Source organism: Dipodomys spectabilis, unplaced genomic scaffold (genome assembly GCF_019054845.1).
Source record: "Dipodomys spectabilis isolate Male_0828 unplaced genomic scaffold, ASM1905484v1 ptg000003l, whole genome shotgun sequence".
NCBI classification, from domain to species: Eukaryota; Metazoa; Chordata; class Mammalia; order Rodentia; family Heteromyidae; genus Dipodomys; species Dipodomys spectabilis.
In genome coordinates, this window is record NW_024870680.1 from 17,607,016 (window position 1) to 17,625,726 (window position 18,711).

General features: G+C 35.6%; 2 protein-coding genes across 2 annotated transcripts; both read right to left on the reverse strand.

Moving 5' to 3' along the window:
- Positions 1-953: 953 nt before the first annotated feature.
- On the reverse strand, positions 954-1,886 carry LOC122113892 (olfactory receptor 51I2-like). The gene has a single exon (XM_042687051.1). It carries the CDS (start codon positions 1,884-1,886, stop codon positions 954-956), a length of 933 nt encoding a protein of 310 aa, XP_042542985.1.
- A 15,361-nt stretch (positions 1,887-17,247) lies between these two features.
- On the reverse strand, positions 17,248-18,198 carry LOC122113900 (olfactory receptor 51G2-like). Its single transcript, XM_042687062.1, has one exon. The coding sequence runs from the start codon at positions 18,196-18,198 to the stop codon at positions 17,248-17,250; it is 951 nt and encodes a 316-aa protein (XP_042542996.1).
- Positions 18,199-18,711: the final 513 nt, after the last annotated feature.

Sequence of the window (18,711 nt, forward strand, 5' to 3'; positions counted from 1 at the left end):
CAAATAAAAAATATAATTAAATTCTATTCTGTCACTTCACACATACAATCATTCTCTTTTTAACAACATGGACATATTCTAATATATTAATTATGATTACATTTAGATATTTCACACTAATTTTCATATTAATGTGCCTTGACCTAAAAAAGAATTTATTGTTTATGGACGTATTCATAAATATAACTGATAGATGTGAGAATTATTTAATCTTATTGAGAAAATTATCAAGTTAAATGTTTAAATTTGTTAATAAACTTAATTTTGGAAGATAAAACTAGTCAAAACTTTTATTAGGTAGTTTTACAAAGAGGTTAAAATTTCATAAATCAAGTCATGAGTAAAATGCATTTTGATCTATATCACCCTTCTAGTTAGAAATGTTTTAAGCCTATATTTTATTTGGCTTGCATATTATCATAAGTTAAAACATTTTATTAGGGGAGGCATAAATGTACTTTGTAATATATACTATATATATATTAGATAGCTCCACCTCACTATGCATATACACATAGTGGCCCATGCCTTGTCTATCATCCAAACTACCTAAGAGGGAAGATGGTGTTGTAAGATGGAAAAATCTTGACCTGATCTCCACAGAAAGGAAGCTGGACTTGGTGCTGAGGGTTTGGGAAATCAATAGTCATGGGAAGCCTAAAAGTAGCTTACTTTTCTAGTCACCAAGCAAGACCCTATCCAAAAATAGCCAGAGAAAAGCAAGGCAGGTGGCGTAGCTCAGTGGTATCACATCAGCTTAGGAAGTGTGAGGTCCTGAGTTCAAAGCCTTACTACTGCCCCCAAAAACCTTTAAAAACTAGAAGAAAAGTCCATGCCATGCAGGATTTGAATATATTAAAAAAATGGTCGATTAAACTTTTCATTCATGCATAAGAATTTGATTTTACAAGGATTATTCCAAAAATCTGCACAAGGCCCCAAAGTCCTCTCTGCTATGATTTCATTAGATTGCCCAGAATGCGGGTACGTATTTCCTGGGTTTTAATGCAGTATACTACAGGGTTGAGGACAGGAGGGACCAACAGGTATACATAGCCCATGATAATGTGCACTACCGAGGGAACATGTTTCCCAAAGCGATGGATAATAGACACCCCCAGCATAGGGACATAGACCAACAGCACAGCACAGATGTGGGAGACACAAGTGTTGAGCGCCTTGTGCTGTTCAACACGGGAGGCAATGCCTAGTACAGTGATCAAGATCTTCAAATAAGACAGCAGGATAAGGGCAGAATCCACACCAAAGGTGATGAGAATGATGATGAGGCCGTAAATGCTATTGATGCGATGGTCAGAACAGGAGAGCTTGATGATGTCTGGATGTAGGCAGTAGGAGTGGGAGAGCACATTGGCCTCACAAAACTTCAGTCTCTTAATGAGAAAGGGGCCTGGCAATATAACAGCCACGGCCCTTAGCAACAGCCCAACCCCGATCTTGGCAATAGCTGTATTCGTCAAAATAGCACTATACCTGAGTGGATTGGAGATGGCCATGTAACGATCAAAAGCCATGCTGAGCAGGATGCCTGATTCCATTAGTGAGAAAACATGGATGAAGAACATCTGGACAAGGCAGCCATCAAAGTTGATTTCACGCACATTGAACCAAAAGAGCCCAAGCAAAGTGGGCAGAGTGGTAGCACAGAGACCCAGGTCACTGGCAGCCAGCATGGAGAGAAAAAAGTACATGGGAGTATGAAGGGATGGCTCTACCCTGATAACCACTATGATGATGCTGTTACCCACCAGGGCAATAATGTATAGGGCACAGAACAAAATGGAGATCACTTTGTGTGAGCTTTCCAAACCTGAAAAGCCAGACAGAAGAAAGTATTGGTAGGTACTGGTGTTGAAAAAGTCCATCTTGTATAATTTGTGTTTCTGGGATCACTAGTGTTTTCTTCCTAGAGTAAAAGAGACTAGTTTAGTAGGAATCATCTCCACTGACCTTTCACTATGTGTACGGTATGCTCTTGGCTGTGCTTTGATTACTCAGCACCATGTTTTAAAGCTATAGAGGAGAAGCTTGGAGGTGCTAGCTACTTAGCATATTTACGTATCTACCTCGAATTACCTAGAATCAGGTCTATAATTTATTTTCTCATTAGAAGGTGTTTTAAACTGAATCATGAAATACACTAATACCTCTAAACTTCACTCACGTTTTTCAATATAAAATGGGATTATGGTTGTCATCACAGGGAGATTTTGACTTGTTAAGCTACAGAAATAGCTAGCTAGCAGAGAACCTGTCTTTTCTCTCTCTCTCTCTCTCTCTCTCTCTCTCTCTCTCTCTCTCTCTCTCTCTCTCTCTCTCATGGAATTGATAGAAACATAGGGAAATATGGATGTCTTCTATCAACCAGGTTCAGATCTTGCTGAACATAGAACAACCCCATGGCACTGATTAAATTAGAATTTTCCTAACAATAAAATTCCAGGTTCATATAAGATAAAGCATGACTACTTCTTTTAATTTTGATTTCCTCTACTTACCTTTTTTTAAGTCAGAGTTTAAATTCAGAGCTATGAGTTCCCTCAGTTGTTTGATTATGATACTCCTTTCCCACTCAAGCTACATCTCCATCCAGGCTTTTGGTTGGTTAACTAGAGATGGAGTTGCACAGATTTTTTTCTGCCTGGGATGGCAGTGCACCAAGAGCCTCTAGATATCACAGCCTCCTAGATAGCTAGGATTACAGCTATTTTGTCTAGCTCCTATACTTGCCTTAAAAATGTAGACTATACAACCAACATTTTTTTGACAGGTGTGGGGCTTGAACTCTGGGCCTGGGCACTGTCTCTCAGCTCTTCAGCTCAAGGCAAGCGCTCTACCACTTGAGCCACAGTGCTACTTCTGACTTTTTCTGTTTATGTGGTGCTGAGGAATCAAACCCAGGGCCTCATGCATGCAAGGCAAGCGCTCTACCACTGAGCCACCTTCCCAGGCCAATATATAACCAACATTTGATGGAGTACATTCTCAAATCTTTACATTCACTTATATATGGTGCTGACTGATATACTGCTACTCTTCTGAGTTAAACTGTATAAATAGAACACATATATGTATATATATTAGCTTGCATATATATGCACATATCAGCCTCTACTACATATTTATTGGTTATACCAAAGGCCAGATTTTTGTTTACTATTAATTTACTTTATTATTATTATAGAGGTAATGTCCAGAGGAATTACAATTACATGAGCCAGGTAATGAGTACATTTCCTTTCATGTAGTGTCTTCTATTCCCTCTCTCCCAGTCTCTCCTTCCTATCTCCACTCACGAGTTGGTAGTTCACTTTCTTCAGTGTCCAGTGAGACCCACTGTTGCACTTTTTTGCCCTGTTCCCTTAAATTTTGTACCCTACCCCTAAACCTTCAGAAGAGATACACTTGAATATACCCTACATAAGTTAAAGAAGACAGAATCATCAAAAACTGAAATTAAAAAGAGGAAAAAAAGAGGTCTCTTGTTCATTTCAGTATACATGCACATAAATATTATATAAATATGAAGTGGCATTTAGGCATTGCTCCTTTGTGTTTCTTTCCTGAGTATCTATCCTCTTTGACCTCACTGTGTGTGAGCATGGAGAATCCTGTATAATTTATCATATCCTAGTGTATTTTATATCTAATTTCTGTATATCAGGGAGAACATGTGCCATTTGTCTCCCTGAGCTTGGCTTACCTCATTTAATTTGATTTGTTTTAGTTCCATTCATTTCCCTGCAAATGACATTATCTTATTCTTTCTAATGGCCATGTAAAATTCCACTGTATATAGGATCCACTCATCTATTGTGGGGCATCTGGACTATTTCCCTATCTTGGCTACTGTGAATAGTGAGGCAATGAACATAGATGTGCAGGTGTCCTTATCCTATCCTGGCTCAAGATCAGGATAGTCTTTAAATACTAGAGTCAATTAAGTTATTTAAAATAGTTTCCCTCCTCCTTATGTCCTGGGGTTTGAACTTGGCCTGAGCACTGTCCCCGAGCTCCTTTTTCTCACGGCTAGCACCCTAACACTTGTGCCACAGCACCACTTCCAGCTTTTTCTGTGATTAATTATGGATAAGAGTCTTGTGAACTTTCCTGCCTGGGATGGCTTCAAACTGTGATCCTCAGCTCTCAGTCTCTTGAGTAGGTAGGATTACAGGAATGAGCTACCAGCACCTGGCTTAAATAGCATTTATTATTTTAAACACTAGAGTCAAGTTGTTTAGCACAGAAATAGTGTGACAAAGGGTGAACCAATTCAGCAATGAATGAAACTCACTAGACACTATGTTGGAAATGAACTTTGCAACTTGGGATAGAGGGGTGCCTGTATGGAGAAACCTGGAAGAAAAGGAGGGAGAGGTGATAGATTAAAAAGAAATGTACTCATTACCTGACTTATATAACTATAATCCCTCTGTACATCTCCTTTACAGTTTTAAAGAGGAGAACATATAATTAAAATAGCATATTTTAAAAATGCTGGACTGAATTAAATGATCTTTTAAAGCTTATTGCCATGCAGAAATAAGAGGTTAAACTGTTCATTTTAACCCAATATATGTAAACATATGCATACATAGAAGTACATATATATTTAAAATGTCCTGTGCCAAGGATTTTTCACATTCTAATGTCTTTTGTGGTTAAAATATAAGCCAGAACAAATTGCTGATTAACACTATGGATCAGTTGTGACATTATATTCCAATGAAAGTTCACAGGGAGATGGTAATTAAGCTGAGATACTAGGGCAAGTAAATGTAGCCACAGAGCTGTGCAGTGAGTGCCAGGAAAGGAGAAGAGCTGATGTAAAAGCTATAAGGCAAAGAGAGTCTGGAAAGTGTTGGGAGCTCTAGTAATTTGCAGAACCTATTCCATGTGTTGATGTTGGGGAGCTGATACATCTCCAATCATGGGAATTTAAGCAATTTTAACAAGCATCTATTTAGTTCTCAAATAATAAAAGTAAACATTTTCTAGTTGCACTTGGTGAATTGACTGAAAGAAAGCAACACTTTGCTGCAAAAAGTAAGATCATTTCTTTGTCCAGGAAAGCTGTACTTTATACTTACAAATAACTTCTACTAAAAGAGGCAAAGCAGCACCATGTTTGGAATTACAACATTTTATATGATCATCTCCACGAAATGTATGAAATCTTTAAATTTCTTAAATGTAATCTACCCTTGTACAGGCAATATACCATATCTAAGAAATAATGTCTTTCCTCAATAACCCATCTAAGACAGCAAAACGGTTTGTAATTCAATGGAAATGTTGGCACGCTAGATACTGATTCCCTTAATAGTTCATATCATTGCATTAAAAATGACAGTTGTGAGTCATCTTGGACTCAGCTGCTCTGTGATTCTTGCAATTTATTTAAATCTCATAATTACTGTTTGTTATATATACATGTATACATATACATTATGGACAGTAAAAATAACATATCCTATGCAATATCAGCTATTAATAACACTTATCAGGAGGTAATATTTCTTTGCTTTACTTAAAAACCAGATTGCCTAAAACCATTATTGCTGGGTGAATAACATTTTTAGCTTTTTTCATCTTTTCTTTCTCTCTTTATTTTCTAAGAGCTTTCATGTCCTTTTTTTCCTGTAAAGGTGATAGACAGTTATATGAGCCAGGTAATGAGTGTATTTCTTTTTGAATAGTATCACCTCTCTTTTTTTGGTACTGGGGATCAAATCCATGATATTTCACTTTCTAGGCAAGCATTTTTTTTTCCACTGAGCTACATTCCAGCCCTGGATTAATAAAAATTTAGGAGAAAATTTAAAGGCATACATTTTATAAATAATTATTGCAAAATAATATTCAAAATTTAACACCATTTATTACATATCTCTCATTTTATTATCTTCAATGCTCATTTAGAAATCTTACTAGTCAAAGAAAGATGCATACCTCTATAGGTTTAGTGTAATTATGTAAACAGATTTTATGAATGAGAATGATTGATTTTGGGGCTATAGACAATGGAATAGCTTTCAGTCATAAAAAGGAATAAAATTTCATGTCATTTGTAAGGACTAGTGAGAAGAATGAGGAGGAACAGAGAGGGGGTAGAGAGGGAGAATATGGGTAGAACATTAATGTGTGAAAATAGAACAATGAAGATTACTGACGTTGGTTTGAAAAGTGGGGAGAGGGGATGAGGGAAAGTAACCAAGAGGATGAGTTTGTTCAAAGTATGTTGCATGTTCATATGGACATATGAAAATAAAATCCCCTTGTCCAACTAGTTGATGCTAATGAAATCATCTTAAAAATAAAAGAACCCCTAGAGTTTCTCCTATTCCTCCCTAATGAAATTCTACGCTTCCATCAGAAAGAATGATACCACCCCATTTGTTAGGAAATGGAAAGACTTGGAAAAAGTCATATTAGATGAAAAAGGCCAGACCCAAAGAAATACAGATCCCATGGTTTCCTCATTTGCAGTCATTAGTACACATCTAGGATAAATTTTAACAGATGAGCCGAAAAGCTCAAAAGCTATGTACATATGACCATATAAGATGATGCTAAGCAAAATCAATCCCGATATGGACACAAGAGGTCTTTCTTTGTTGTTGTTTTTAATGTACTATGTGGGTTTTTTGTTTTCTTTGTATGTTCTTCCCCTTATGATATATCCTCTGTTGTTATTGTACTTGATTTTGGTACCCTGCATCTTGTATATACATTTGTCTAATTTGGGGAGGGGAAGAAGAATAACAAAACGCTTAAACAAGGACCAGGATGACCCATTGCAGCAATGATACTCACAAGACACTATATTGGAAATGAACTTTACAACTTAGAGGAGGAGTGAGGGAGGTGGGAGAGGGAAGGGATAGTGGGAAAACCACACAGGAGGGGATAACAATGCTCGACAAGAAATGTAGTCATTACCTTACTCATGTAACTGTAACCTCTCTATACAGCATTCTTACCATACAATAATTTTTTTTAAAGATTCATAATAGAGTGTTTAACCTCTTCAGTGACTATCAAACAACTCATTGGACCTTCTAATGAAAGATGTTCAATGCATTATTGAGTGTTGATAATGAACTTTTAAAATTTCCATATACTAATTTGTGACTTAATAAAATTGGTTTAAGAATAAAAAATGAAATTCTGTCATCTGTAACCACATCTGTAAACACATCAGTACAACTGGAAACTATTAAGTCAAATTAGTCTCACACAGAAAGACAAGTACCATATAATCCCAGAAATACATGGAATCCAAAAACAAAAACAAAAACAAAAAAGATCTTACAGAATCTATGAATAGAGTGTTTGTAATGTTTTCAGAGTGGACAGGCAGAAGGAAGAAAGGTTGATCAGTAGGTACTAGTTTATAGACAGATAGGAGAAAGAATTTCTAGTAGATTCTATGCAGACCTTAGAATTCTATTTTAATATATTTAACAGTTGAGCAAATATTTACAAATATCAGACTGTTTTTAAATGTTTGAAAGAAAGGGTATAACAGAGGAGGCGACTAACACATTTAACCTAACTAAACATTGCACTATATATATGTACAGAAATATCATAACTCCATAAATATGGAAATTTTTGTTTCATGTGTCATTTAAAACAATCCTTTAGCTTTCAAAATAACACCTAAAACTTAACCTGAATTTGGCATTTCAGTGAGAAACAAAAGAGATACCTTTTTTCCAAGTATAGAAAGTAGATGAAAATTAGAAGCATAAAGGTACAGCATATGATTCTAAAATGATGTTTAGGAGCAGGTATTTATGTATGTGTTTGTGTGCATGTGTGTATATCATCCTAGATCTGATTTCCTTTAAAGCTGCCTCATGAGAATAATATCTGCTCCCTCAGTGTTACCATGAAAGTTTCCCCAGAGTGCTTAAAACACTTGCAAGTGTATTTCTACCTATTAAAAGACATTAGATACATCTTAGCTTTGTACTACCATCCATGGATTCATCTCTAAGATCTTAATCTACATCCCCTGTAAAAAAAACTTTATGTAACTAATTCCTAATGCTACAGATAATATCCTGTTAAATATGTAGTCTTGTGTTTATTATACTATTTTGTTAACTACTGATTATGTGGGAGCAAATGTTTTGCTTATGTTTCAAGGTTTTTGGCCTTTTTTCTCTCCTTACATTTATATGTGCTCATAGTAGAAAGAGGTTGTTTTTACACCTCTCATTAAAAACCAATAGGAAAGAAATAAAGAGTTTTGTTAAATGGCAACTCCTTTGTACAACTACTTAAAATAATAAAATATATTTTAACGTCCATAGAAAATAAGAGTTTTAAGCTATTAACATTATGAATAGTAATGTAAGATAACATTGATATTTTCCAAATATATTTATGCTAATTGAGATAGATTGAATGATTCCAAATGTTAATCATTATGAATACGAGCAAACATTTAAATATTAATTGATATAGTAAGCAAGCATAACATTATTCTTGTAAATTTTGAGAAGATATCATATTTTCAAAGATACCATATAAAATATACATGGAGTGAAATGCTAAAGATTGAGATAGGCTAATGGTATCTATCTTCTTTTTTTTTTTCTTTTTTTTTAATTTTTATTTTTTGTGAACACACTGTACAGAGGGGTTACAATTACATGGGCAGGATAATGCGTACATTTCTTATCAAGCATTGCAGCCTCCTCCTTTGTTTACCCTTCACATCCCTTCCCAGCCTCCTCCCCACCCCCCCACCCAACCCTCCCCGCCTCCCCCGCCCCACCAACATTGTAAAGCTCGTTTTTGACATGACAATTTGTACTTCTCATTGTTGCAACAGGTCCACCTGTATCCTTAAATGACTTGTTTTTCCCCGTCTCCTCTACAAGTTATACTGACATCAAATATAGTGAAAGCAGGGGTTATACTGTGGGGGAGGGACATACAAAGCTACAAAGAGATAATCTTATAAATGCGTTAGAAACAAATGCATGAAAGGAAAAAAACATTAAAATACATATCTAAGGATTCATTTTCCTAACATCACATTATCTGACCTTTTCCGCTTGACTCATACATATACTAGATATTGCAAATAAGGGAAACCATGGGACCTATGTTTCTTTGGGCCTGGCTTACTTCACTTAATATAATTTTTTCCAAGTTTTTCCAATAGTATCTATCTTCTAAAGCATAATTTTGTCAAAAAATAATGTAATTAACATATCAGGTTTCTTATGCAAACCTTATAGTTATTAGTGTCATCATTATTCTATAAAAATCTAGAGAGAATTGACAAATCTATTATCCATCAATTCAGCTCACTTATCTGTTGATTAGAAGACTTTAACATAGTTCGTTCATCATATTTAGTTTTTATTTTATAATTCCATAAACCATAATGTATACATATATGTATACATATGTATGTATATATTTATGATATGTGTATTACCTTATATGGCTTCACACCAATGGTTTTGTCTGTTATCTTACAACTATGTACACTCTCTTTATAGGATTTTTTCTGCAACTACAAATCACACTAGTTAGAGATTATATGAAAATCATAGAATTTTCAAAAACTAAGGAAATAGATAATACCTCATAAATTAATAAGGGCTGGGAAAAACTTCATGCTGACACAACACAGAGGGAAATGGAGTTCTCAGAAGACAAATTCAAGTTAAAGATGGGATCTGGAATCACAAAGGGAAGTCTTGATTTCTGAATTACAAAACTATGGAAGGAACTCAGAACTTCTTGACCTTTTGCTCAATGCTGAAAAAGCAATGGGAAATACTTCTTTTTATGAAACCATCCTCTCTCTCATTGTCCTAATCTATTTTCTGTTGCTACCTCTGACCACTGAGGACATGGTGATTTATAAGGACAGGAGAAAGAGGCAAGAGAGAATGAGAACACCGGGCTGGCAAATGATAGTCATTTGGTGAAGCCCTTCTTCCTACAATGTCAGACGGTTGAGGGCACCACTGGAAAAGCAGAGCAAGTGCATCAGAGAACTGCCTTTATAACAAAAAATGTGCTATGATGAGCCATTGACTAATTAATTAATACATCAATACACACAGTGCCCTTCCAAAACACACACTTCTAAACAATTACCTTCAAGAGAATTTCAAAACCATAAGACAAGAAAAAATTTAAATGTTACTTTATGATAGTAAATTCTTTAAAAAGAATATGTAAACTACCTGAATACCTACTACTCCCTCTAAGACATCAAAACATTGTAATCTTGTATTAACTAATCTTCTATGTGAATTTTGCCTTATAAAACATTATACTTTATTTCATCAAGCTTTGTTGAAATTCAGCTCTACATTTTGGGAATATAATATATATAATTTTTATTTTTATTATTTTTATTTTTTATTGTGAACATACTGTACAGAGGGGTTACAATTACATGGGCAAGATAATGAGACATTTCTTATCAAGCATTGCAGCCTCCTCCTTTATACTCTAAAATATCTAAAATCCTTATAATGTTTGTATTTGCCCATTATATCATTGTTTAGGTTTATTGAATTTATTGAATGCATGAATCCATAAAATTAAAAAAAGTTGAGCACACATGAAGTTTAACTTTCACTTTAATCTACTAATGAAATTCATTGTTCATTTCTCTTCGAATAGCAACGCTTTTCTTAAACTCAGTTTCTGCAAGATTGTAGATTAGCCTATAATGAACCAGTGACGATGGGCATTTGTTGTTCTGTGGAGTCACAGTAGCATGAAGCATACCTCCTAATTTGGAAAATCATTCATCATTCTGAAGTAGGTCCTTTACACTGGCAAGATACTATCTGCATGTAGTCCTCGTTCCTCAGGAGGCTAAGGCAGGATGATTATGTGAGCCCAGGAATTAGAGATCATCATGGGTAATAGAATGAGCTCATTTAAAAAAATACAGCTCTTCTGAGTCATACATATCAGTGGTTATTAAGAAAGTTTATTAATCCAGACTTAAGTACATTTTTATAGTCTCTGTGAAACACAGTGTTTACAATATTCACTTAGATGAAAATGGTGCTGACTGCTACAGATACTAGTTTTTGTTTCACTCATATCTGGTGGTAGGGGTCATAATGCTGTTGTTGATGATGATGATGGTGCTGGTAGTGTTATTTATAGTTAAGTAGGTTGGAGAAATTTTGAGAAGTTTACATATCCTTCTTTCCATATCTCTATTACAAATGAGATGCATGCACCAAAATGAGATGCATGCTCATTGGATGAAGGATGTTGTCTATTAGAACTAAAAAAAGTACTAATAAAAACCATTGAGGTATCTTTCTTGCTGTTGCTTTCAATGCACTTATAATGTACTATGTGATTTTCTTGGTTTTTTTGTATGTTCTACACCCATGGTATGTTTTTCACTGTATTTGATTCCAGTGCCCTGTATTTTGTATATATGTATATTTTTTTTTCTAATTTGTGGAGGGGAAGGGAAATAACAAAATGCTGAAATAAGGATACATGTTGACCCATTGTAGCAATGAGATGTACAAGACACTATGTTGAAAATGCACTTTACAACTTTGGGGAGGGGGAGGGAGGAATTAGAGAGATGGGGAGGTAAGGGATCGTAGGGGCAAAACAAAAAAGGAGGTAACAATGCTCGATAGGAAATGTACTCATCACCTTACTCACGTAAATGTAACCCCTCTCTACAGTATCTTTACAATAAAAATTATTTTAAAAAAACATTGAGGTAAGATATAGAGAATAAATGTTTTAGAAATTAATTAGATATCAATTTGTTGATCAGGAAATTGCCTCACAGGTGCACCCCGCCAAGTTTTCCACTGTTAAATAAATAAGCAATAAGGATAGGCATTAGAACAGCAATGCACACATGACAGTGATGTTAAACGTTAGGAACATCAAAAGGTAGATTGGTACAGCATGATACATGACTATACACACTGACAGAAGTGAAAAGTAAAAGAGATCTTTCCTTAAAAGGAATTGAAAATAAAACAGTACAGCATTTAGTCCATATAGATAAATAAAATCCAAATTTTCAAATGCTTGTGTACTATTTTGTTGAAAAGTGCAATAATCACTTTGAAATGATTGCTTGTCTTAGAGAAGTGAAATGCTCTGAGAGGTCCTTATTATGTCTAAATGAAAAAAAAATCAAAGAAGAAAGCCTTCAATTCATGGCCAAGATCAAACTGGACATTAATATAAGAATTAATGTAATGAACAAATAGGACACAATTAGTTTTAAATAGTTACGAACACCAGAATACACTTCCTGTGTGGCTGGAATGGCAGATCAATGCCTCCAAGCCCAAGTTTATTGGTTGAGATGGGGGTCTTACAAACATTATCCTTGAAAGGTGATTTTCTTCCATTTCTTGTGCAGCTTGAATAACAGGAGTGAGCCACAGCACCTAGCCCTAAGCTCTTGTTTACCAAGGTTTTATTGTCATTAAAGTGTGTAATTTCCTAGCACTTACTGTGTGATCAATAATTAGCCATCTCCATGTTTTAGTTGTTCAGTAAAAGTTGTTCATCATCTTGAAAAATAATACTGTAATAATATAATTCTTTAATGCTCTCAACTACTGTCTTTCTTGCACATAGGGATCTGTGATACACTTTTGCAATTTTTTCAATATTTCTATTCAATGTTTCTTGGTTTCTCATTGACTATTTTTGTCCTGAAGTTCAAACTTATAAGGTATATGCTCATTCTTAGTTGTCCTGGATAGAATTGATTGATCAACTGATAGTAAATTAAAATTGCAAAGAAGAGTTTCTGACATAGTGGTAAACAGAAAAATGACAAAATGTAACAATAACTATATTTCAAAAAATTCGAAGAAAGCATTTTGAATATTTTCATCATGAAAAAAATGTTAACTCCTTGAAACTACTTTAACCTAACTTACATTTGACAAGGACCAAACATCATATGGCACTCCTTGAAGAGAAATAAATTTTTATATTATGTTTTTATGCACCAGTCAAAATAAATTTAATTTCGATTATAAAACATTGATTAAAAAACTTTTTCAGAAGAATTTCTGAAGAAAATATAAGTGTTTTTTTTCTTTTTTACCATTGATGGTCTGGAGTAGAATTACGCCTTTGACATTCTCTGATTTCCTTTACAGAACATCTATCAGGATACTAAAATCATTCCATTTCTTAACTGGGTCTCACCAATCTGCTTCTTTTTTCTTCAACAATGATGAATTATTCAGAACACATAGTCTTTTTCTTTTTTTATTGTGAAAATACTGTACAGAGGGGTTACAATTACATGGGCAAGGTAATGAGTACATTTCTTATCAAGCATTGTTGTCTTCTCCTTTGTTTCCCCTTCCCATCAGAACACATAGTCTTAAACATGGAAGTTCAGTTCTTTCCCTTAGGTGAGTTGCTGTGCTGTCAAATTACTAATAATATCAATCATTAATATTATTTTCATAGTCTTGACATCGTTTAGCCTTTTGATAATAGACAATTAGTTTCTGAGTTTCTGCATATCGGGACAACATATACATTGGGAAACAATGAGGATGGTCTAAAGGCAACAAGTAGGAATTCTATGAAGGAGATTCTATAATTTAGAGTTGAGGTCATCACAACTTTTACGAAAATCCATGTTTGAAATAATTAAACATATCTAAAACATTTAAAATCAAGTCTTCTGAAAGAAAAATAAGTTACTGTACAATGTCTCTCTGAGACTGTATGAAGCCAAATGATTTCTCTTTACATCTTAAGCTTGAGTAGCCTGAGTTTTATTTTGGGACGCTACTGCTCATTTTTTCCTGTTTTTAAATTTTTGGATACTAAGATTTATATCATTGTTTTAGTCAACATCTATGTACTAACAATTGGTAAGTCCGTATTTGATACTTTACTGTTTTTTCTAATATATTCATCAGAATATATTAGGAAAGTTGTGCTGAAGCATTTAGGTGTTCAAAGAAATCTTATAATAAAAATAGCTAGAATTTTGTCCATCATCTCAAACATCGTTATTAACAGTGTCAGTAATATACGCCACAATCAACCATACACCCATGTATTAAAATCAGGAAAAGATCATAGAAGCTGATCTCATAGCAAGCAAGTAAGAGGAGAACAGTAGTTATTAGAGATTCAGAGAGTGAGAGAAAAAGGTAAGACAAATGTGTCAATGAGCACAAAGTAAAACTTAGTCAAGAAGAAAGAGCTCAGGAATTCTATTTCTCAATTAATATTAACAATAATATTAATATCACTATAATTTAATAATGTTTCAAAATACCTACAAGAGGATATTTGGAATGTTCTCACCATGAAAATAAATTACTTGTTTAAGGAGAATGTGTTAATTAGCATTTTTATTATTTTGTTATTATCAAATTTAAAAATTATATTGTATATATAAATTAAGATTTCAAGTTATATCTGCTAAATACGTATAATTATGTATCAGTAAATTTTACTATTGAAATCAATTGAGGCAATGTGTACAGTGAATGAATAACTAGTAGTCCCAGAAGTGACTAAACACTATCAGTCTACTGATGATTATTAATGTGAGGAATTGGATGGATATACTTAAATAACAAATCTATTTTCAGAAAAGCCACATTAATATGTATTTCTAGAATATGACCTCAAGGAACATATTATGCCCCATTAAGATTCGATTTGTTATCATCAACTCCAGTTATAATACTTATTTTGGTGTGCCTACTAACAGGGAATGAACAAAGAAGAAATGACTATGGTTTTGCTTATTCTTTCTTTTTATGATTTCCTTTTTATTGTAAAGATACTGTGCAGAGGGGTTACAGTTACATGAGTAAGGAAATGAATGTATTTCTTATTGAGCATTGTTACCTCCTCCTTCGTTTTCCCCTACCCTCCCTTTCCTCCCAGCCTCCTTCAACTTCTCCCTCCCCTCCCCCAAAGTTGTGAAGTTCATTTTCAACATAGTGTCTTGTACATCTCATTGTTACAATGAGTCAACCTGTATCCTAGTTTCAGTATTTTGGTATTTCCCTTCCCCTCCCCAAATTAGAAAAATGTATATACAAGATGCAGGGCACTGGAATCAAATACAGTAAAAACAGGGGTTCTACCATGGAGGAAGAACTTACAAAAGAAACAAAAAAAATCACAGTACATTATAAGTACACTAAAAACAACAGCAACAAAGATAAAACCTCTTGTGTCCCTATCTTGGTGTTCATTTTGCTTAGTATCATTTTATATGATCATATGTTCAGAGCTTTTGACCTTTTCTGCTGTCTTAGACATTGCAAATAAGGGAAACCATGGGCCTTATGTTTCTTTGGGCCTGGCTTACTTCACTTAATATCATTTTTTCCTTTAGTTCAACTAGACGTTCAGCATTATGATTTTGCTTCATGTGATGAGGGTCATCATTCTCTTTGCTGTTTATACCCTACTTGGTAACTCCACTGAAGATGCCCATATAAAATCTGAATATTTAATAAAGCGTATAAATTATGTAGCTTATTGCCCAGTATGAAGAAGGGTACAGGTTCTTACAGTTTATTTTTATTTATTTATTTATTTATTGCTGGTCATGGAGCCTGACCTCTGAGCCTGGGCACTGTCCCTCAGGCTCTTCAGCTCAAGGTTCACACTCTACCACTTGAGCCAAAGTGCCATTTCCAGCTTTTTCTGCTTATGTGGTGCTAAGGAATCGAACCCAGGACCTCATGCATGCAAGGCAAGCACTCTACCACTCAGCCACCTTCCCAGTCCTGCAGTTTATTTTTAAGTCATCGATTGAGTACCTTATTATGCTCAAAATTGATGAAAGAATTTAAACAGAAGTTCACTTGTAAGAAAACATGCTTGAAGCTGGGAGCTGGTGGCTCATGCCTGTAATCCTAGCTATTCAGGAGGATGAAATCTGAGGATCGTGGTTCAAAGCAGCACAGGCAAGAAACTCCGTGAGACTCTTATCTCCAATAAACCACTCAGAAGACTGGAAGTGGCACTGTGGCTTAAGTGGTAGAGCACTCTCCTTGAGCTGAAGAGCTGAGGGACAGTGCCCAAGCCCAGAGTTCAAGCCCTATGACAGTCGAAGGAAAAGGAAAGAAAGAAAGAAAAAAAGAAAGAAAGACAGAGGAAAGAAAGGAAGAAAGAAAGAGGAAAGAAAGGAAGGAAGGAAGGAAGCAAGGAAGGAAGGAAGGAAAAAAGAAAGAAAGAAAGAAAGAAAGAAAGAAAGAAAGAAAGAAAGAAAGAAAGAAAGAAAGAAAGAAAGAAAGAAAGAAAGAAAGAAAGGAAGGAAGGAAGGAAGGAAGGAAGGAAGGAAGGAAGCAAGGAAGGAAGGAAGGAAAGGAAGGAAGGAAGGAAGGAAGGAAGGAAGGAAGGAAGGAAGGAAGGAAGGACGGAAGGAAGGAAGGAAAAGAAAACATGCTTGAAGATGTTTTATTGCTGTGGTTTAGAAATAAATACTAACTAGGATAAAGAAACAAGCAGTTCAAGAATTGAAAATTCTACTGGACAGGAGAAGAAAACAGTAAAATTCTGTAGGGCTCTAAAGTTGGAATAAAGAAATTCTTAGATATGACTCTGACACATGGCACAGAATCCACGGTCTCACACACACACATTTTCTTCTTCTAAGAGCTGTTACTCCAGCAAGGAAGCAATTCGTCCTCTCATTCATGTAGTAATACCAACGCTATGTGCAAAATATAGAAAGCAATGCAATGGTGAATAAGAGGGAAGCCATGACTATCCTGATAGGAGATTTTCAAAACTCTTCTAATGTCACTGAATAAGAAACATGCTCATTATCCTATTTTTGAAGATAATGTTTTCCTTAAGCACTACGTATATATTATTAACACATCAGTGGAATTAAAATTTTCTTTAGCCACTTTTCCATTTACCATAGGAATTCCCTTCCTGGGCCTTAATAAATAGATACTATTTTTCCAAAATATAGGCTATATTTTGATTTGTAATTTTATTACTAATTACTATGACGGTATATTTAAGATGACCAGTGCTCACTCATACTTGTTTTGTGAAAAGCTATATTATGTGGAAGGTGGATTACTTTCTCCAGTCATGAGAATGCATGTGAAAGACACGTAAATATCTCCTTCTATTCTTCTTTAAACTATCTCACTAGTTTTTTAGTAGCTCACTGAACAAGCACTACAATTAAGTTGACTCTTCCCTTTTATTGCTCTACGAATGACCTCCAGCAACCCTAGTTCTACCTGACCAGAATATGCGCAACATCCTCAGACGAATCTGCTTGGTCTTGATGGTATAAACCACGGGGTTGAGCACCGGCGGTGTAAGAAAGTGCAGGTAGGACAGCAAGACACAGCCGCACGGGGAAGCCAACTTTCCAAATCGGTGGATCATGGACAAGCCAATCATAGGCGTATAAAAGAGTAGCACAGAACAGATATGGGACACACAGGTGTTGAGGGCTTTCAGACGCTCAGCCTTGGACGCAATGGATACCACTGTCTGGAAAATTAGCCCATAAGAGAGAACAATTAGCACGGAGTCCAAACCCAAAGTGGAGAGAACTATGAAGAGGCCATAGGCACTGTTGATGTGAGTGTCCGCACAGGCCAGCTTCATGACATCCGGGTGCAGGCAGTAGGAATGAGACAGCAGGCGCTTCTGGCAGTAAGGTAGATTCTTCAGCATGATGGGGCATGGAATGTGGAGACCAACACTGCGCACAATGATAGCCAGGCCCAAGCTGGCAATCCGAGGATTTGTGAGGATGGTGCTATAGCGCAGGGGGTTGCTGATGGCCACGAAACGGTCAAAAGCCATGGTCAGCAGTACAGAGGACTCCATGATGGAGAAGGTGTGGATGAAGAAGAGCTGGAGCAGGCACATGTCCAGTGCCACCTCCCTGAGCCCCAGCATGTAGATGGTGAACATGGTGGGCAGGGTGGAGGCAGACAGGCCCAGGTCAGTAACTGCCAGCATGGACAGGAAGTAGTACATGGGCTGGTGTAGGGAGGGCTCTGACTTTACCACCCACAAAATGAGGCTGTTCCCAGCCAGAGAGGCGATGTACATGGCACACAGAGGTATGGAGAGCCATATGTGCGCGGCCTCAAGGCCCGGAAGGCCTGTCAGGAACAGAAAGGTGTGGTTGGAGTTTGACATAATCTGCTAGAGGCAGAAGTTCTGGAGGGAGTATAACCACAGGCCTTAGATACAAATAGGCTGCTGGTTCAGAACATTTGTAAACCGAGATCTTATAATGAATCACCTCTATTTTCCTTCGACAGGATGGCTTTAATTAAGGCCATTTAATAAAGATGAATTGTTGCAATAGTTACATGTTACATTTATTTCACAATCAAAATTTGGAATATGACTCTAGTAACAGCCTTCAGCAGTGTTGTTTCCAACTCTTGATTATGCACATTGGGAAATGAATTCAATTTGCATCAGAGTTACTGTGTTAGATATGGGATAAAAATATTGGCATCTTCCCTCCCTATTAAGTTCTTCATCTGTCTTTTCAATACATACTTCTCAAATTTGGTGAATGTATTTCTTAAAGACAACTTCTTTATAACTGAAACGGTGGAAAACAAATTCATTCTCATTACCCAGTCAGTACATTTATATGGGTACATAAACATAAGCTAATTACATATTCAATATTATGCC